The sequence below is a fragment of the Hemiscyllium ocellatum genome, chromosome 31, assembly GCF_020745735.1.
Source record: "Hemiscyllium ocellatum isolate sHemOce1 chromosome 31, sHemOce1.pat.X.cur, whole genome shotgun sequence".
NCBI classification, from domain to species: Eukaryota; Metazoa; Chordata; class Chondrichthyes; order Orectolobiformes; family Hemiscylliidae; genus Hemiscyllium; species Hemiscyllium ocellatum.
In genome coordinates, this window is record NC_083431.1 from 17,495,581 (window position 1) to 17,517,896 (window position 22,316).

At 40.2% G+C, this 22,316-nt stretch overlaps 1 protein-coding gene across 1 annotated transcript in view; it reads right to left on the minus strand.

Annotated features, from left to right (window-relative positions):
• The window catches only part of tlcd1 (TLC domain containing 1), a 43,319-nt gene continuing 21,003 nt past the window's right edge, over positions 1–22,316 (minus strand). The window contains exons 3-4 of the mRNA XM_060848249.1: positions 20,261–20,343; positions 1–3,422 (exon numbers count right to left, since the gene is read on the minus strand). Coding sequence (XP_060704232.1) covers positions 3,030–3,422; positions 20,261–20,343 — 476 coding nt within the window. The 3' untranslated portion in view covers positions 1–3,029. The remainder of the gene's footprint in view (positions 3,423–20,260; positions 20,344–22,316) is intronic.

Consider the following 22,316-nt stretch of genomic DNA (forward strand, 5'->3'; position numbering starts at 1 on the left):
TGCATTGAAATTCACAGAATGTAATTTTATTTGTCAAAGATTCTGAAAAACATAGAAAACTCTACATTTTATTCTCCTTTTATACAAGGCAACAAACATTATTAGCAGCACCAATAACTTTAACGAAAAGAACATACATTTCACCAAACTAGTTCAGGCAGTTCCTTACTAGACCAGTATCTGCCTATCATCCCAGTTGGTTTAAAAATGATGTAATAGTTACATTTAACCCTCCCTGGCAAGCTACATTTAATGATAACACAGCGGATTCTCCTTAGATATTCAATATTCTGTTAACGATAGTGTCACTCAGAGTAACTCACCCCATTCATACTCATTTTTTTAATATTCTAGACCAACTCTATAACTTTCCTTTTGAAACAGAATAAGCTTACTGTATTGAATGCTATGTTATTCGCAGAAGGTTTTGCACCAGTTGCCTGATAACAAAGAAATCACAAGCAAAAATGCACATTGTCATACCAGCTAGGCTTTCAGGTGTCATAAATATTGATCATTCACCTGGTCAATCTAACTGTTAACATATGCATTGAGTTGCATCAGTACTTCATAAGAAATTAACAGTGTCATATACCACCATAAAAGAAATAATTTTATCCATTAATAACTATTACCACCTTTTGGCAAAGCTATAGAAAACTATATAAGACAAGTTTCATCTGAGAGGACTGCAGTGCTGCAATTGGACGTTTCTAGAAAGTACTGTTAGTAAAATAACAGCAAACAGTGACTGAGATGCTCAATTTAATTCTACAAAATTCAAGAGAAATGACATATAAAAATAGTGATACCATTTCCTTAATTATGCAGGGTTGACACATGGGCATATGTTGGGGCAACACTATCGACAGACATTAAAAAGTCTTGCATTTAATATTAATACAAGTTAGAGAAATAATTTGGACTGCGTATAGTCTACAAAAGCTCCGGAATGACTTAAAAATAAAGCCAGAGCTGTTTGACCAAGTCAAAACACCTAGGTTGCCAATGTCTGAGTTATTCCAATAATGCTACAAATCACACAGGAAAGAGTTAATGCCAACTCCTCTCCTTGTATTTGTCTTTGCTTTTAGCCATCTGATGTTCATTTGTGACCACACCGTTTTAGGAATGTTGGACTTACAAGATACAATTTCCTGTTGAGCAAGTTTTGGAACAGTAAAAGAAGGAAGGTGAATGCAGATCCTCTAAAACTTTGAATAAACATACTTGGAGAATTTGATAAAAGCAAGGTATAAATTCTTTCCACTTGTTTTACTTGCAAATATAGATATAGTGAAAAAGTTTAGTAAAATTGTATTTCAGCATTATAGTGCGCTTAATCAAAGTAGTGGCACTAGTATGCAAACAGGTAATGCTAACATATTAAACATATCACATTACCTCCGCAATCTTCTTGCAAAACAGTAGAAACTGCCTTTAAAGACATCAGGAGGATGGCTACACATAACTGCTGTTTCCATTTTGTGTAGATAGTGAATTGCAACCTTTTCACATATGAGCTGTGCCATTACTATAAACACACATTTCTTACCGTTCTCCATTGCAAGTTCTTTTAAAGAAACGCAAAGAGAATTAAATTCATTTTGCATCAATTACACAGGAAAGTTTTATTGTACAAATTCAATTCAACACAAATTACTTAAGACAAATATAATGCTATGGAGTCAAGGACAATGACTATTGTAGCATAACTAAAGATCAGCTTTTTTTTTGGCATTGTATAGTGTGAACATGTCAGATGTCCTATGTACCTCATCCAAGTAGCCAGAAATTATGCATGAATTTGGATAGTGAGATTTTCTACTGAAATTACATTATGGAGTCTGTCCTACTTCAGCTGACTGAGGCAAAAAAAAACCTCTTCTGGAACTTCTCTCCAGCTCTAGCATTTGTTTGAGGAACCTTAGACCAATAGACTGGGCAATTAATATTATCCTTAGATATGAATACACCATATGATGAATTTCCCAGCATCCAGCATGTGCAGTGTTAGCAAGCATGTGACAAGGGGTTTCCTTGTCCCTGTATCTGACATTGCTGTGGATGACAGAGTTCACTTTCTGGGTAGCTCAATTGGTTGCAAAGCTGAAGATACTTTCAAAAGAAAGCACAGTTTACAACTATTTAAGTACTTTAAGATATCATGAAGGATGCTGTGAACAGTAAAAGACTTTAATGGTCAGCTGTGCATGTTTCCCACATCTGTTCCAGGCAGTTTCCCTGGCTGAGGCCTGCCCACAGTTACACAGAATAATCAGATTCTGGAAAACTGGCGAGTACCAGAGGCACATCCTCATGATAATTCCTATCTCACTAAACACATGTAAGCCAAAGCTCCACAACTACAGAGTCCATGGTATTGACAGATTATTTGCCGCAGCCAAGTCCAACAATCTTCCCGATATCTGGTCACCCTCACATCTGAACTTTCAGAAGGGACTGCCGGGTTAGATTACTCAAGGCAGGAACCTCAGTTCTTTATCAGCTCCATTCCCAGAAGCACTGCGACTACCTCTTTACCACAACACTGCCACACCAGCGATCAGTCTGGGCAACAAACATAAATCTTCCTCATTCATATTGCTCATCCATTATCTGGATAATAATGTTTAGTGTTTGATGGAACTCTGTCAAGGCTCCTTAACAGTATTATACACTTCTATTTTTTATTTCCTGAATTACAATAAATTAAAAAAAAATTGTACACGGTTTTTAATCCCTACAATTACACCACAATTTTTTTTGTTACAATTCTTGTCCTATCCAATCTAGCCATTTTGCCTAATAAAGCTAACACGCACATGTACTGGCTCTGTCAGTTTCCTTCCTTAGCAGCCCAAAGACTTATCCCATTACATAAATTACATTAGAAATACAATCTTGGACAGACAGCAGTTAAACAGTTAAAATGTAAGGTATTCTGCTTCTTGTATTTAGTCCAGCTTTAAATTAATTCAATAAATCTGTCTCCATTTCAAACCATAATTTTCAAAAGCAGGAGACTTTTAATCATCCACAAACTTTGTGTTGTTGTTGCCATTCTGTAAGTAGTGCTTCGGCTTACTGAAAAAATCTGTGCGGATCAGACGGTAGAAATAAACCAAGATCATGATGTTCATTGCGTTCAAGTTCAGGTTAATGTAGACCGAGTTTGGAAGGATGCTAAAATTCGTCAGCATGAACCAAGTGAGGTAAAACTGAGCAAGCAGCCGGAAAACAATATAGGTGAAGACATTGATGTACTTGTTGTAGTGGTACAGCTGCGAGGTCTGTGCATTTGCCAGCTTCAGAAGCAGTCGGGTATGGAGGAAGATGCTGTTTATCTCAACGAACAGTGCAACAACGGCACCAGCAACGTAATTATGGGTCAGCACAATATACAGGAATGTGGAAATTACCTGAGGAGAAAATTGATCTTGTTAAATGGCAGCAGTCAGGTTCTCATTGTGAACTACATTCCTCTCATACATTTGTACCAATCCTGGCTGGGTTTAGTATATTTCTTGTATATATTTATATAAAATATCATGGTTCCATAATTATATGCTCACAATAACAATGTGGGTTTTCATAGGTTTTGCATGCAGCAAATCATTGTGTATGGGGTACATGCTTGAAATCCAGAGGTACAATAGAAACATATGTGCACTTAGCAGTCTTATCTATTTCACGTATTAATATTACTAAGTTGCAGATAGTTGGACCAGTGAGGCTCACATTTTTGAAATAAAAACAGAAAATGGTGCAAAAACAAATTCCAGACAAGACATCATCTATGCAAAGTGAGAGAAAGAAAAGCAGTGCCAGGTCTGTGACCTTTCATCAGAAGACAACATTGAAATGTAGATTTGGTTTTCTCAATCATTCACAGGACGTGGGAGTCGCTGGCTGAACCAGCATTAATTACCCATCACTAGTTGCTTTTGAGAAGATCGTCATTAGCTATCTTCTTGAACAATTCCACTCCATGTGCTATAGATTGACCCACAATTTTTAGGGAGGGATTTCAACCCAACAAAACTGAAGGAATGGCAAGATATTTCCAACTCATGATGGCGCGTGACTTGGGAGGAGAACTTGAAGGTGGGTGGTGTTTCCTTATATCTCAGAGTCAGAGAGATGTATAGTACGAAAACAAACCCTTCGGTCCAACCCGTCCATGCCAACCAGATATCTCAACCCAATCTAGTCCCACCTGCCAGCACCAGGCCCATATCCCTCCAAACCCTTCCTGTTCATATACTCATCCAGATGCCTTTTAAATGATGCAATTGTATTAGCCTCCACTCACTTCCTCTGGCAGCTCATTCCATACATGTACCACCCTCTGCATGAAAACATTGCCCCTTAGGTCTCTTTTATATCTTTCCCCTCTCACCCTAAACCTATGCCCACTAGTTCTGGACTGCCTGACGCCAGGGAAAAGACTTTGTTTATTTATCCTATTTATGCCCCTCATTATTTTGTAAAACTCTATAAAAGGTCACCCCTCAGCTACTGACGCTCCAGGGAAAACAGCCCTAGCCTATTCGACCTCTCACTATAGCTCAAATCCTCCAACCCTGGCATCGTCCTTGTAAATCTTTTCTGAACCTTTCAAGTTCCACAACATCTTTCAGATAGGAAGGAGACCAGAATGGCACACAATATTCCAACAGTGGCCTAACCAATGTCTTGTACAACCGTAACATGACCTCGCAACTCCTGTACTCAATACTCTGACCAATAAAGGAAAGCGTAGCAAATGCCTTCGTCACTATCCTATCTACCTGTGATTCCACTTTCAAGAAACTATGAACCTGAATTCCAAGGTCTCTTTGTTCAGCAACACTCCCAAGGACCTTACCATTAAGTGTATAAATCCTGCTAAGAATTGCTTTCCCTAAATGTAGTATCTCACATTCTCTAAATTAAACTCCATCTGCCACTTCTCAGCCCATTGGCTCATCTGATCAAGATCCTGTTGTAATCTGACATAACCTTCTTCGCTGTCCACTACACCTTCAATTTTGGTGTCATCTGCAAACTTTCTAACTGTACCTCTTATGCTCACATCCAAATCATTTATATAAATGATGAAAAGTAGCGGACCCAGCACCGATCCTTGTGGCATTCCACTGGTCACAGGCCTCCAGTCTGAAAAACAACCCTCCACCACCACCCTCTGTCTTCTACCTTTGAGCCAGTTCAATAAGCAAATGGCTAGTTCTCCCTGTATTCCATAAGATCTAACCTTGCTAACCAGTCTCCAATGGGGAACCTTATTGATGTCCATATAGATCACGTCCACTGTTCTGCCCTCATCAATTGTCTTTGTTACTTCTTCAAAAAACTCAATCAAGTTTGTGAGACATGATTTCCCACACACAAAGCCATGTTGACTAGCTCTAATCAGTCCTTGCCTTTCCAAAAAAAAAAGTACATCCTGTCCCTCAGGATTCCCTTCAACAACTTGCTCACCACCGAGGTCAGGCTCATTGGCCTATAGTTCCTTGGCTTGTCCTTACCACCCTTCTTATACAGTAGCACCATGTTAGCCAACCTCCAGTCTTCCGGACCTCATCTGTGACTATTGATGATACAAATATCTCAGCAAGAGGCCCAGCAATCACTTCTCTAGCTTCACACGGAGTTCCAGGGTACACCTGATCAGGCCCTGGGGATTTATCCACCTTTATGCGTTTCAAGACATCCAGCACTTCCTCCTCTGTAGTATGGACATTTTGCAAGGGGTCACCATCTATTTACCTACATTCTATATCTTCCATATCTTTTCCACAGTAAATATTGATGCAAAATACTCATTTAGTATCCCCCCCATTTTCTGCAGCTCCACACAAAGGCCACCTTGCTGATCTTTGAAGGGCTCTGTTCTCTCCCTGGTTACCCGTTTGTCCTTTATGTATTTGTAAAATACCTTTGCATTCTCATTAACTCTACTTACCAAAGCTATCTCATGTCCCCTTTTTGTCCTCCTGATTTTTCTCAAGTATACTATTGCCTTTATACTCTAAGGATTCACTCGAACTATCCTGTCTATACCTGACATATGGTTCCTCCTTTTTCTAAACCAAGCCCTCAATTTCTTCAGTTATCCAGCATTCCCTATACCTACCAGCCTTTCCTTTCACTAACAGGAATATACTTTCTCTGGACTCTCATTATCTCATTTCTGAAGGCGTCCCATTTTCCAGCCATCCCTTTACCTGCGAACATTTGCCTCCAATCACCTTTTGAAAGTTCTTGCCTTTCCACAGTATTAGGCCTTTCAATTCATGTTCTTGAAATTTTCCTCCTGTAACCTCAGATTACTCAATCATTACTGACCTTATATGACAAGACTTCCAGGCTGAGCAGTGACCGGGAAATAAGGCAGGAAGAGACTAAACAAATGCCAGTTGCACAGTGCCAGCCATTTTGGTGGGGGTGAAGCTGGGTTTGGCTAACTGACCTCAATTAGTCTTCTTCAGAGCCTTGTCAACTGCAATTAAAGGAGGCTGACAAGAATTCTACAATTGTCCTCCACTGGCCCACACTCTCAGAAACCAGATGAGCTGCCTAATGACCGGCACATGATGGCAGACAGGGAGGGATCCCTAGTGTACTCAGGTGGCATTGTGGCTCAGAGGATAGCACTGCTTCCTCTCAGCACCAAGGACTCAGGTTAAATTCTAGCCTCGGGTGACTGTGTGGAATTTGCACACTCTATCTGTATTTGCCTGGGTATCCTCCGAGTGTTCTGGTTTCCTCCCACAGACTAAAGATGTGCAGGATAGATGGCCTGGCTAGGCTAAATTGTCCATAGTTTCCAGGGGTGGTTGTTGTGGTTCTGTTATACAACACTACTATTATAGGACAAGCCAAACAGAGAACAGCCAGGGAATTCCTAGAGGCATGGCACTCATCCACAGATTCAATCAATAAGCACATCGACCTGGACCCAATATACCGACCACTGCAACGGACAGTTGGAACTGACAACCGGAAGGGGCAGGTACAAATCACTATAAATGCCAGAGGAAACATCACAGAAGCGCTTCACAGGAGGCACCCAAGCACTGAGGATGTCACCTAGACAGGGGATGAAACGTCTGCAACACCATTTCCCAGCTCGGCAAACAGAACCACAACAACGAGCACCCGAGCTACAAATCTTCTCCCAAACTTTGAATTCCAGGGATGGTGGACGGAATAACCTCTTTCTGCACTGTAGAGATTCTAATGATTCTCGGTCTCGATTCCCTTTTCCCCTGTCTGGGTGCTAGGCAATACTGCAGTTAGCATTTTACAATTAAAATTTCCACAAGATAGATGAGAGGGCACCACTCCCCATGTTGAAACACCCATTCCATATTCACCATCTATTTCAAGTTGAAGTGTCTCAGAAAATACTCAGCTTTGATAGGCTGCCCATCCACCTTTAATTGGACCAGGATTCTGCCTCTTGCCAAGTTCAGGGGCATCTGAGTGAAAAATCCAAAAACGTGACTGTTTATCTTGGATACAGAAGTGACACCTGTTCCCTGTCCTCTTGGAAACATCTGCCGTGGAGTTTATTATGGTACACAAACAGATAATGCTGGAAAAACTCAGCAGGCCTGGCAGCATCCAGAGTAGGCAGAGTCAATATTTCAGGTTCAGTGACCATCCTTTCAATCTCAGTTCTGGACCCAAAATATCAACTCTGCTTTCTTCCCAAAGCTGCTGCCAGACCTGCTGATTTTCGCTGGCAATTTCAGATTTCCAGCTTTTTTTTTTGAGTTTATTTAGGCATTGTGTAACTCAAAATAGCTTCTACTCACCTTAAGTAAAAGTTGCTTAAGTCAATTTACCTGATCATCTATTTTTAGAAGGAAGCTGTCACTGTTATTTTCACTGTTCAACTCAGAGTCATGAATAACTTCAAAAATATCAGGACAAAATTAAGACAACAGGAGTGGACTGTCTCTGGAAGCAACTCAAATATGAGAAAGCATTTCGCATAAAATAATTTCAAATGTGAAACCAGCTGTTTTCACAGATTAAGTGGACACATAACGAACATATCACAAAACCACTATAATATTTTACAGAAATATTTGAAATATTTAAATACATTTTACTGGGCTGGAAATAAAATTTCACTTTCACAGATGACGATGAATTTCACAATTGTCTTCTCCTTGGAGATAAATAAACTTAGAATCTTTAAGGGTGGATACACTGCTTCCTAGTGTGCACTCTTGACAAACCTCCAATGAGAGTGTACATTTATCTAATTTATCATTTTTTTTGGAAATGAATCTGAAATGTCAGGTACATTCTGTATGTAGCAACATGTGAAAAAAATTGAAACAATTTTACTTTTACTGCATGGAGGTTTTCAGAGGTTCTTGCATAACACTTTTTTTTAAACCTGGTTTGTTTACATAGGATAGAATGGCATGACGTCATTGTGTAATCACTTTGTGGGTTACATCTGGTGCTACTTCCAATTTTAGTTTTGCCACTGTTTGGATCAAGTGGAATTGGCCCCAGCACGTAGATCCCAGTTTTGATCTCAGATCGACAATGAATGCGCTGATCTCAGCCAGAGCAACAAGTGCGCTACAATTACGGAGGATTTGTGCTTATGGCAGTGGTCAAAAATACTCAGTGCTTGATTGAAGGAAACATTGACTCATTCATAATTAGTTACCAGCTGAGCCAAGCCTGACCTTGCCTTTGATCCATCCAATAACTGAATTGCCTGGTCTTGCAAATAAATGAGACTAACCGGTGGAAAATTCTGCCAAAAGCCAATGGTTTCAGGAAATTTTGATTAGGTTGTTTTAAAACAGCATCTGAAAGCAACACAGGTGTATTCAGATAAATATATACAGTTTTTTCTTTCCCCTTGGGCTGTAGCAAATTAATCAGTGCTGTAGTAACTGTTCTGCTTCCCCTAGAGGATTTTGAGTTCAGTAAAATGGGGAGAGTTGACATTTGCTTCACTATTCTTTCAGAACCAACAGTGCTGCAGCCTGGGCATCTGGCTGCTCACATCAGGTTACCATTTCCAATTCTTCACTGGATCACACCATTTAAGAGGCATTCAAACAGACACACGAACAGGCAAGGAATAGAGGGATAAGGACCCTGTGCAGACAAGTGGGATAGTGTAAAATGGCATCACAATTGGCACAGCCACGGTGGGCCGAACTGCCTGTTCCTGTACTATACTAAGTTATACACAAGACCTTCCTTGCTCTCCCCCCGGGCACTCATTGCTGTCAAATAGCTTTTTTATGCTTACCTGGCCATGTTACAAAGCGTGGATGCTTCTGCCTGATTTCTGAATGCTGTTCCCATTCCCCAATGAATTTTCACCTTTGTAACTGCTCTCACAATGTTCCAGTCCCAGCCTGTGCAGGGTTCAGAGCGAAGGGGGATTGTATGAACGGTATCAGTGCCTAAGAAAGACGCTAGATCCTTTGAAGATTTGATTATTTCAAATTCCCCATGATAAGACAAACTTGAATATCTGTTTGCCTTATAAAGTCTTCTAGAAAAACTTTAACCTTAAGATTCTCTATTTAAAAGCACTTCAGAGATCAGATCAGATTTTTACCCTTCAGTACATGGATATTTAGGATGGGTGGAGCATGTATATAAAACTCACACTGGAATGCATGATCTAATACAGATCTCCCAGTACTCTGTTCATTGAAATGAATAGAAAGCCCAAAGGACTTCAGTAAAGATCTGTTATGTTCGTGACTGACCCCACATGTCAGAGGCATTAGAACCCAGTCTATAAATACACGATTTAAAAATATCTAGGGCAGAGTTTTCTCTTCCCTGGTGTAGTATCAGCAATGGCAATAAAGTTGGAAGACATGGAGAAAATGGGAAAAATCAGAACCGCAACACTGAAAAACTGAATGTGATTTTCCACGTGAGCCTTAAATGGTGACTTCAGAATCTTGCCATCGAGTGGGGAGTCGAGAGTGTGATGCTGGAAAAGTACAGCAGGTTAGGCAGCATCAGCCCTTCATCGGGAATAAGGCTTGTGGGCTGTGGTCTGAGAGGCAAATTGGAGGGGGTTGGGTTTGGGTGGGGGAAGGTAGCTGAGAATGCGATAGGTAGATGAAGGTGAGGGAGAAGTTTATAGATCAGGGGGGAATGGAGTAGGTAGACGGGAAAAGTGATGGACAGGTCGGGAGGGCAGTGCCAAGTTGGAGGCTTGAGAATGGGATAAGGCTGGGAGATTGGAAATGAGGAAACTGTTGAAATCCAATTTGATCCATTGTGGTTGCAGGGTCCCAAGGTGGGATATGAAGTGTTCTTCCTCCGGGTGTCAGGTGGTAATGGTTTGGTGATGGAGGAGGCCCAGGACTTGCATGTCCTTGACACAGTGGGAGGGAGAGTGAACCACAGGCCCGGTGGGATTGGTTGGCACAGGTGTCCCAGAGATGTTCTCTGAAACGATCCGCAAGGAGACATCCTGTCTCCCCGATGTAGAAGAGACCAGCCTGTGTGTAACGGACACAAATTATGACATTAGTGAAGGTACAGGTAAATTTCTGTCAGATGTGGAAGGATCATTTGGGTAGAGGTGAAGGGAGTTGTTTGGGCGCAGGTTTTTCACTTCCTGCGGTGGCAGGGTAAGGTACCGGGAATAGTGGGGGGGGGGGGGGGCGGACCTGATAAGGGAGTTGTGGGGAGGAATGGTCTCTCTGAAATGCTGATAGGGATGAGGAGGGAAATATATCTCTGGACATGGGGTCCATTTGTAGGTGGCAGAAGTGGCAGAGGATGATGCGATGTACGAGAAGGTTGGTGGGGTGGAAGGTGGAGGACCAGGGGTGTTCTGTCCTTGTTGTGTTAGGAGGGGTGAGGTTCAAAGGCAGTGGTGCGGGAAGGGGAGGAGGGCATCGTCGACCACATGGGAAGGGAAATTGTGAACTTGGAAGAAGAACGCCATTGAATGGTGATCCAGGTATCAGGACATTAGTGAATTAGATGGATTATTCTGGTAATTAACAATGGATTCGTGGTCATCATTGGATGGTTAATTCCAGATTTTTATTGAATTCAAATCCACCATCTGCCAAGGCGGGATTCCAATCCAGGTCTCCAGAACATTGCCTTGGTCTCTGGATTAACAGCTCAGTGATATTATCCGAGGCCATTGCCTCCCCTACTTCCTTGCCATTGACGCTGAGCACTTCTGTCTAGGAGCATAGGTTATGTGCAAACCCAGCAAACATAGAGAGTGTGCTGGATCTGGAGCTTCATGATAGCAGCCAGCCTGTTCATGCAGACAGCTGAACAATGAATGCTGGAGCTAGCCGGGTACTGATAATGTTGGTGAACACTTCTATCATTCCATTTAGCTAACTGACTTCTCAGACAAAACCAGCCCGCTGTTCCTGTCCCACCTGCATTTTGCTGAAACCTTTAATGGCAGGGGACCATCTTTTGCCTGGTCTCCAGCAGTCCTCTGACAGCCAGAGACCTTGGGTGTTTCTCCTTAAACCAGCTGCAGAGACATGTCAGTGATCTGTTCACTAGATCGTGCTTCCAAATCTAATCTAAGGTGAAAGTCTCTGACCCAGTGGAAGATACAGGTAAAAGCTTTGCAAGTACATCCTCTGAGATTCAGAGGCTTTCTCCTCACAAGATAGAGATAGAGTTAAGAGCCTCTGGTGCCAATCTCTTCTTAGCATGTGTTCACTGGAGCTGCGTGAGAGAAGTAGTAAATTTGTGGTCTAAAAGAGAGAGACAGCAGCACAGCACAGTCCCTCAGTGATATTTACTGAGGCAGTTAGTCACTGAGGTTCCCCATCCTGACATGAGCAGTCATGCTCTTCTCCGACTAAATCAAGAACCTTTTCCTGGTACAGAGTGAGAAGCCTGATGTCTGCCAACCCCTCCACTCTCATAAGTGGAGGAAATGTGTCACCAAAACAATCAGCTTTAGTCTGAATGCCAGTTTGAGTGTAAACCTTCATTAGAAAACTATGCTCTGATGTAAAATCCACCCAAAGATATTTACCCTTCACTTTGAGATGGTAACCTACAGTTTTATTACACATTTCAGCATCTTCATTTCTGACATGTTTCATTTACTGACTATTTTCTCTCTCACTGTCAAGACACTGTTAAGCTGTAACACCATAAAAATGTGGAAAGCATATCATTTCACCTCAAAGAACCAGATTATATTTGCACAGTATATTCAAGAAAATCTATGTAAGTCATTACCTTTTAATGAATTTGCCAATTAAGGCTGTGTTGAGTAGCAGGGATCTGCTGCAGTGAGTTGGTGTGACAATAGAGTAACTTGGGTTCATTAGAGACTGAACAATGGAGACAGTGTGACATGACCAGCAACAATTTAAAGCTATAATACCACAGACAGTACAGTTCTGTACCACTGTCCTATTCATTTGTGCAAACTTAGCAATGTCATGCAGCTGGGCTCCACAGGAACACAATTTAATTTAGTTAAATGCTGCAGGCTGTGTTGTATTTGAAGGGCACTGTCATTCACTTTCTCCATTTTTACTCACCCTTCTTCAAAGCACTCTCATTAGTAAGATGGTCAGGTACTTAGATTTGTATTGTGTGTTTAGGACCAGTCCTTGTTAATGCATAATTATAACTCATAACAATCTAAATGATTGCAAATTTAAAACATGTATTAGCATTTATTACAATGTGCAACCTGAAAGTTGTTTTAGATACTTTTCTGGAAAATGGAATTTAGTTTTTAACAGTGCCATGGTGTACATGTATCAATTAAGGAAAGCACCACCTCTCTGCTTAGTACCATGAAGTCCAAAGGTAGAGATTAACTTATTTTTAAACTCCGTAACATTGTTCTAAAAAATACTATTTGGTGTTCAGTCATAGATACCTATTATTATTGACCATTTGTTTGGTGATAATGCATAGAACTGAATATATCCTGCATTTAGTATGACTTTCTTGGATTCTCATGCAACTCTCTGGAACATCTATTTGTTCTGTGTGGTCTGTACAATCCTCTTTAGAGCCCTACATGCACTTGCTGAAGCCTATATATCCTATGTGGAATTTGACATATCTGCCTTCTCACAGCATTGAAGCAGTTCAGCAAATACTCATGAATTGTGATAGCCAAAAGGATCTCGGTTTGTTTTGCACCAAGCTGCCTGTGGAATCTATTTTCATAATCCACATTGACATTGATGGAAAGGAAAACTGAGTGGCATGTCATAGGCTGCCAATTCGCTATTGCCCAATTTATGCTACTGCCTGAGAACAATTTCACCCTCACTTACTCTTCCAAACCAAATGAATCACTGATGTCTTAAATTGCTACTATTTTAAGTAAACAATGGCTTCATAAGCTTTAAGTGTATATCAGTTCATATGGCAGCTTTGGAAAATGCACAGTAAGGTTTTATATGAAACTGTAAGAGATGCTTCATGAACAGCTCAATCCAGACACTGTAGCAATCAGCTACTAATTAGACAAAGACTGCATGAAGAATGTCTCACATTTATAAACATACCTTTAATATAATCTCCAACTGAAATCGTTGACGAACCATAGTCTTGGTTGAGGTAATACTATTTTACCTGTCTGTGTTAATTTTAATAGAAACCCATTCTGAACACAGTATGGGGTAAATTGGCTTTACTTGTTATATTTACACAACTTCCACAGACTACCATTTCACAATCAAGGAGATAAAGCATCCACAACTGCCCAAAACACCCACAGAACCTAATTTTGACAATTTGCCATCAAATAGGTATAAAGGTTAAAGAACACATGTACGCAGTGGGAATATGAGTATTGAAATTACATTCTGACTGACAGTGACAATTACTCATGTTCCATTCCCCAATGTGAAATGCAATCTGGCTACCCAATTAGCCACAAGTAGCTAGTGCCTAACGTAATGGGCAACACTGCTTCAAGTAGAAAAGTCTCTTGAGGGCCTTTACAGAGGTGCAATAAATTAAACATACGTTGACTGACGCAAAGAAGAAATAACCGGGAAGAGGAACTTCTGGTAAAAAAAATTGGATTTTGGGTTTTAAGGAATGGTTTTAAAGACAAAGAGGGAGACTGACATGAAGGTTGGAGTTTTGGAGGATTGAGGGAGGACAGTGTGGAATATGCATCTAATGCCACATCTTGAGGCATTGCATAGTGCTGCACAAGAAGTTATGAAACAGCTCGAGTTTTAGGAGTCTTGGGAATTCTCCATGAACAGGGGCAGGGTGGCATTATTGGGGATGCTGTTTTGGCACTGAAAAACATTACAGCAAAAGCGATCTGAAAGATTAACAAATAAATGTTTAACGATAAGTTCTCACTTTTACTCAGAGGACAGGGAACTCCAACCTAACAAAGGATTCTAATGACAACTTTATATGAGCTGGATTACAGAATGATTGAATGGTGTCTTGGTGGTTCAAATATTTATGACTCTGCGAATATTACTCAAATAAGTAACATTGACTGACTGAAGACTGGTTTTGGAACAGCTCTGATCTTCCAACATGTGTGATCGACATATAAAATCCTTGTAAATACTGGGAAATTAAACTAGTGAGTTCGTGGCTGGTTTGTACCCAGCTCCATTTCCCTACTGAGGCTGTATATTCTCCTATTGCCAAACAGGCTTCACACTTTCATCAGAATCTAATTGCTAATCCTGCTACTTGATATACCTGAGGTTGAAGATTAAAACAGGAGGGATCTTAAGACATCAAGCTTGTTCAATATTATAAATCAATTTGATACCAGCAAAGGACACCAATCTTTACCATCTTCATCCCGGTTTGTGGCATGTTACAATTTTGATTTCTCAAAATGCAATCCCAAATAAATGTGTTTTAACTACAGCCAGGCTACCTGCATGTAGTTTGCACACACATCGTAAATCTTTTGTGATTTAACACTTAGCCAGGCAGGGACAAAGAATGAAACTGCGGATTTATGACATTGCTATAATAATTAAACAAAAGTCAACAAACAGCCTAAGTCCCATAATGTTAATTGATCTATACAAATTCAGTACAGAAGCTTCTGACCCATTGATGATCATCATTCCATTATTTGTTGATCTAGAAGACATAGTTCCACTTGAAACATATAATCAGAATGCTAATATATAATTCACATTTAAAATTTTATGCCTACTCAAGAATCTAATCCATCAGTTCATCATTGTATAGTTGTATAAATTTCTGCACTTCTTTAATGACCTGCCACAAAACCTATTTGGATTAGCAAAGCCTTTGTTTTATTTTTTAAGAGCTCAGTCATTGAAGTAAGCAGTGCAAATATCAGCTCATGATGCTGTTGTAAATTCCTCTCTGTGCTAGTTAAATGTACCAACCAGTCTGTTAATCATAAACAAGTTAATTTTAAACATGACTTTCTTGAGGTAACAGGCCAAAGGAGTTTCAAGCAACACATTTCAGACTGTCTTTTCACAAAGGGATGGGTAAATATGAACTGGCACTTTATCAGCCTCTAAAATGCAAGCTTGCCTCTGAAACCAATTTTTCTCATATTTTTGTTTCTCAAAGATGTTGGCGGGGGAAAGGCTTGTGGGTGCGAAGTCAAACTAGTTAAAAGGCCTGCCATAGTTCTCAGGGATAGCAGCCCAGCTGATGACATTGTTCTTATGCTCATTAAACCTCACTCCTCAACCTGCGGCTGCTCCCATGTCCCCTCCAAGCTACACGTATGCCCCATGCCCCCTCAGACTCAGACCCTAACAGTTTGTATGGGTTACAGGCTAGCTAGGGTAACCCCACTATTGAAAATGGCAGGTAGCGAGAACAGGCACTTGCCCGAAAGGCAATTTTCCTGCTCCTAGGATGCTGTTTGACCTGCTGTGCTTTTCCAGCACCACTCTAATCTGAAATTGTAGACCAATTAACATAACTGTGGTTGTTCGGAAAATGCTAGAGTCCACCGTAAAAGATTTAGTAGCACAGCAATTAGCAAAGTGACAGGATCAAACAGAGTCAGAATGGATTTATGAAAGGCACATCATGCTTGACAAATCTACTGGACATTTTTTGGTGAACATAATTAGTTAACTTGATAAGGGAGAACCAGTGGATGCCATTCATGTGGACTCTCAGACTTTTGATAATGCCCCACATACATTATTAACATATAACAATAAGTACATAGGACTGGGGTAGTGTACTGATGTTGTTAGAGAAACTGCTGGCAGAAAAGAAACAAAGTAGAAATAAACTGGTCATTTTCTGACTGGAAGCTACTGACTAGTGGGATACCACATGGATCATTTCACAACATATATTTAGCTGAGGAAATAAATTCCATTTGCAGATGACTCAAACCTAAGTGTGAAGATGAACTATGAGGAGGGTGCGGAGATGCTCCGGTGTAATTTGGACAAGTTCAGAGAGTGGTCAAATGCATGGCAGATGAAGTATAATGTGGATAATGCGATCCAGTTTACTAGCCAAAAACATTAAAGGCAGGCTGAATGGCGATAAATTGAGAAAGGGGAGGTACAACGAGAGCTAGGTGACTTTATATATCAGTCACTGAAAATAAGCAAAAAAATAAAAACAAATAACTGTGGATGTTGAAAATAAATAAAAACAGAAAAGGAGCAGAAAATCAATAGGTCAGACAGTATCAATACAGAAAATATTAGAGTTAACATTTCAAGTCCAGTCTGACATTCTGACCCTGCGACACCATATAAACGGTGATGTACTTCCAAGTCAGGGTGGTGAGTGACGAGGATGGGAACTTGCAGACAGTAGTGTTCACTTGTGTTTCCAGCCTTTGTCCTCTGACATTATAGGTCATTATTTTAGAAGGTGCTTTCTAATGAACCTCAGAGAATTTCTACGGTGCATCTTATAAATGGTGTACACAACTGCAACAGAGCGTTGGTGGTGGAGGGAATAGATGCTTATAGGTGTGGGGCCAATCAAGCAGGTTGTTTTATCTTGGATGGTATCAAGCTTCTTTAGTGTTATTTGAGCTCGTCCAGGCAGGCAGGAAGTATTCAAATCACACTCTTGACTTGAGCCTTGTACAGATTTTGGAAAACCATGAAGTGGAGGTGCTGGTGTTGGACTAGGATGTATTGTTTGCAGTTTTGGGCCCCATATCTCAGGAAGGGTGTAGTGGGCCTGGAGCGTGTTCAGAGGAGGTTCATAAGAATGGTCCCAGGAATGAAAAGCTTAACATATGAGGAAAGCTTGAGGACTCTGGGTTTATACTCAATGGAGTTCAGAAGGATGAGGGGGGATCTAATTGAAACATACAGAATACTGAATCGCCTGGACAGAGTAGATGTTGAGAAGATGTTTCCATTGATAGGAGAGACTAGGACCGAAGGGCACAGCCTTAGAGTAAAGGGAATGAAGATAAAGAGAAACTTCTTCAGCCAGACAGTGCTGAACCTATGGAATTCAATGCTATAGAAAGCTGTGGAGACCAGAACATGGAGTACATTTAAGACTGAAATAGATAGGTGCTTGAGAATCAACAGAGTCAAGGGTTACGGGGAGAAAGCGGGAGATTGGGGTTGAGAAACTTATCAGGCATAATTGAATGGCAGAGCAGACTTGATGGGCTGAATGGCCGAATTTCTGCTGCTAATGTCTTATGGACAAAGTCAGAAGTCACATGACACCAGGTTATAGTCCAACAAGTTTATTTGAAATCACAAGCTTTCACAGCACTGCTCCTTCATTGGGTGAAATGCTCCGTTCTGAAAGCTCATGATTTCAAATAAACCTGTTGGACTATAACATGGTGTCATGTGATCTCTGACTTTGGAAAATCAGGAAATGAGTTTATCACTGCAGATTCCTAGACTCTGAACTGCTCTTGGAATCATGGTATTTGTATGACCTGGCCCGTTCAGTTTCTCAGTAATCCCCAGGATGTTGATAGTTAGGAATTCAATGATGATAATGACATTGAGTGTCAAGAGGGCGAAGATTAGATTCTGTCTTGTTGGAGATGGTCATTGGTTGGCATTTCTGTGACACAAATGTTACTTGCCATTTGTCAGCCAAAGCCTGGCTATTATGTAGGTCAGTTAGCTCAATTGGCTGGAGTATGTTTCCCATGTAGTGCGTTTGTCACACAAGTTGCTGGCGCTTTCTGTATGTGTGACACTGATGTTACACAGTTTTGAACAGCAACATACCCACCCCTCTAGTCATTGCTGACAACTATGATAAGCTGACTGGCCTTTGTCTGCATTAAGAGGCAATGCAAAGAAATACTGTGAGCCTGTCAGCTCTGAATTAAGGTGCATCATGTGTGAGATGGTCTCTGTCCCTGAACATTAAATGGCCTGGCAGTTGGTGAACTCCAAAATGGTGTATTGAAGTGAACAACTATGTCGTAAATGACCTGGAGACATACATAATAATGCGATGAGGCTGGTGCGTGGCCAATACCAACCTTTGAGGATGGAGGGTGGCTGGGGATGTACAAGTGGTCATTATACATGGAGCATAGCCACACCTACTTCAACTATTTAAAATATAAATAGAGAATGCTGCTCATCCCAATCAGAATTCCTCTCCTTGTCCTCAGTGGTCATGATATACTACTAACTGCATAAAATGAAAAAAAATAAACTTGTGGTATTCAGACATTTAATATTTGCAGAGCATCCTTTTAAGAGCTGAATGTTGACATTGATTAGATATTTTGCCCTGAACTGCATTGTACCTAGCTGCTTTCAAATTAGTCTCCTGCTCTTTTGGAAGATAACAGAAATAGCATTGTTCAAATTCTACTAATATCACAAGGGCGTATGTATTAAATAGCCTTTTCATTCATCTTCAGTGCATAAAGAAAAATGGTTTTACTGTTTTCTAGCAATTTCTTCAATGTCTTGCTGAGGGCTGATTGTCATTATGTAAATTTATCTGCAGCCTGGCTAATCTGTAACATTCCAGTCTGCAGTGATCTTATGATTAACCTACATACTAATGTTGAAATTTACATGACAGACTGTCAGCACTTAACCTGCCAAAGCCTAAAATTATACTTCAGCCACATATCTAAACATTTTGTTACAGCAATGAAACATTGTACTTAGAATGCTAATGTTTATAACACTAGTTTATAAGTCATATGACTGAGCAAACTAAATCTTTGAGCACAAAATACCTTTTCAGTGGTAGTATTTTATTGTTTTATAATTATTTTTTTCCTATTGTTAAATCTGTTATGTGTCATGACCAATGAACACTGGTCTACTTCTTAGTTCTGCTTTTTAGTTGAGTATTTAAATTTGATTTTTTTAAAAAATTACTCATCATTATAAAATGCATAACCACATTCCAAAATATTATATTTGCTTCCATCCACATTTCAGTAAAGAGAAATTTATAAGAGTTCCTCATGCATGAGAATATAAACAGACATAAAATAAAATGTAATCACAAACAAGCACTAAAAACATTCCCATGAAATGTACACAGGTCCTGTCCTTTCCTCCATTCCAACTGCAATCCCCACCACAATTCAGAGTGCACGACCATATTTCTGAACATACCAGATTCCAAATACACCCTTCCCCCACTTGGATATACCTGCTATAATTTGCAGCAAACAGTGAAGGAAGCTTTTTTTTTGGCAGCATTGAAACACTGAAGTAAACAACACACACTCATGAATCTCTCTGCTGGATTATTATAATAATTCCCAGATCCCCCCTTCATATCATGAAGTTAATAAAAGAAGGGAAAAAAACTGAGTGAAGAAGAGGGGGATACCAATGTTTTGTTGTTAGGAGTAGTATACAGACAGAAATTATTAAACTGGGCAGGAAAAGATTGAACACCAAGGAGAGGTAACGCAGGAAGACAAAGGAGACAGAAATCATGTTGTTGGATGAGATGCTAAAATAAAGGTTTGAAATATTTTGTGCAGCACATTCCCTGATTTTGGATGTGTGTTTTTGGCAGGCATGGCTCCCCACTGACAGCGTGACTCATAAAATTAGCCCCTGTGTTGCAACAGTAGATAATACTGTCAGTTGCTATAACAACTGATGCTTTCTCAATATGGAGCATGTGTGCACAAGGGAGAAATAGTTAACGCAAAATAAAATCAAGTATTACAACTCTCACAGAACCGATCTATTTCTCCAGCATAAAATTTATACTTTTTTTGAAGTAAATTAACTTAAAAGCTGATCTGAATTGCTGGGTTAGTATTGAAGCTCCACAGTATAATTACCAACATATGGTGTAACAGGAACTCCCATGATGCTTTAGACTGGCCATTCATGATGATATCAGCCACATCTTGGACAAAATAGCCTGAAAAGAACAATTCACAATTATTATATAAAAGTGACAAAGGACTAGAGCTGTATGATGTACTTACTAAAATTGGTGGAACACAATGTAACTGAATGGTTCAAGAAAACAGATGCAAAAACATGTTTCCCACCCACTTGTTTAGTAAGTAGATTCATCAGCTGGTGTGAAATCAGAAGACCAGGAAATTTCAGGCTTGAACCTGCACTGATTTAATTGCTGTTTAGGGTGGAGTGCAGTTTGCTACAGCTGGGCTTGGTATTCTTAACGGGGCAAGCGATGGGGCTGCTGCACCTGGTCGGGTTTGCCATTCCTTATAGCTCTCTGGTGACATCGCTGGGAGGTGACAACAGTGAAAGCCACTTTGAATTATGTTTTCAGTGACCACTGGCTGATAGGGGAGGAACTGCCATTGTGCAAGATTCACAGTCTTCAAGAAAAATAAAGTTGGAAGCACTCAAATAAGAGAAGAAAGCCCCACCAAACTCCCGTTACAGAAACAGCTGAAACCTTCCCAGTTTACTTAATGCACATGCATTTTAATTATGCACTTAGCATGGGCTGTTCCATGATTTATAAGTGTTTAGGATTCAACTATATTTGAACCAGAGTTATAGGACTTGCATTTGATTGGTGCATTACTATCATGTCCAGAGGGAGTTCAACAAGTGATTTTTTGTTTGAAGTGTAGACTTGATTTTTTTTAAAAAGGAGAAAGTGAGGACTGCAGATGCTGGAGAATCAGAGTCAACATGTGTGGTGCTGGAAAAGTACAGCAGGTCAGGCAGCAGGAGAGTCGACATTTCGGGCACAAGCCCTGAAGCATTTTTTTAGCCAAACATGATAGCCATTGTGGACGCTGCAAAGATGCCACAAAAACAAATCAGGTACATGATTCTGTTTTTGACTATGTGTGTTGAAGGAGGTTTTCTAAAGCATCAAGAAAACTAAGTTCTTTTTGGAAAAGTACTAAGGCACCTCTTGCATCTGCTTAATTGACTACAATTCCTCAGTTCAACTTTTTCACCGAAAGCACCATTTTCAGTTAATGCAGCCATCCTTCAATATTCCAACAAATTGTTAGCCAGAGCTTCCTCTATGTCATTAAGGTGTGCTAACACGCAGCAATCTGTTGTGCAGTGGAATAAACAGGCTACACACAAAAAAAATCAGAGGCAGGAACAGTGCATGTGGCTAAAGCAGGGCAGGAATATGAATGTTGAGTATTGTGTCATGACAGCATAGAAACTGATTGTGATAACTCCTACAGTTAAACAAGCTGTTCACACTAACTACAGCAGAAAATGGTAAGACAATGAAAGGAATTTTCAGGGAGTCTGGTGACATATTTCAAACACTCTCAAATAACAATTTATCAAGCTTGGTTTCTGAGAAACATGAACTTGATATTTGACTTTGTGAAATGTATCTGATATTATCATCAGTTTGCCGAGGTTAAGCTATGAATTCAAGCCAAATGCTGAAAAAATGACTCACTGAAGATCAGTGGAAACAAAAATAATATTTTTTAAAAACCCCAAATTTTAAAAACAGCAGCAAACTTGGGTATTTTGGCCTTTATTGATGAGGTATTATAGGACACAACGATGCATACTAATCTTAAGTCTTCATTCATAACCTTGACCATTCTAAAGCTTCCTGTGGTGATTTTCAGCCACTGGGTTACTCTGGGTCAAACAACACTGTCTGTAAATATATCTGCTTGGAGTATTTGGTCCAGACTCTGCAAAAATATCTTTGGGGTCATTGTGACTGCTGCACCTCACTTGGGAGAAACGTGGGCACCTCATTCTTTCCAGTTTAGAACTCCTAACTATTATGGATTGTCCAATGCTAGGAATCCCAATTTCCTGATTTCTTACTACTCAGTATGGTCCTGACTGTTTAATATGTTGCTTGGGTGCCTGGCTGACACTGTACTGCTGTAAGGTAGCATACGCCCCTGCTTTTGG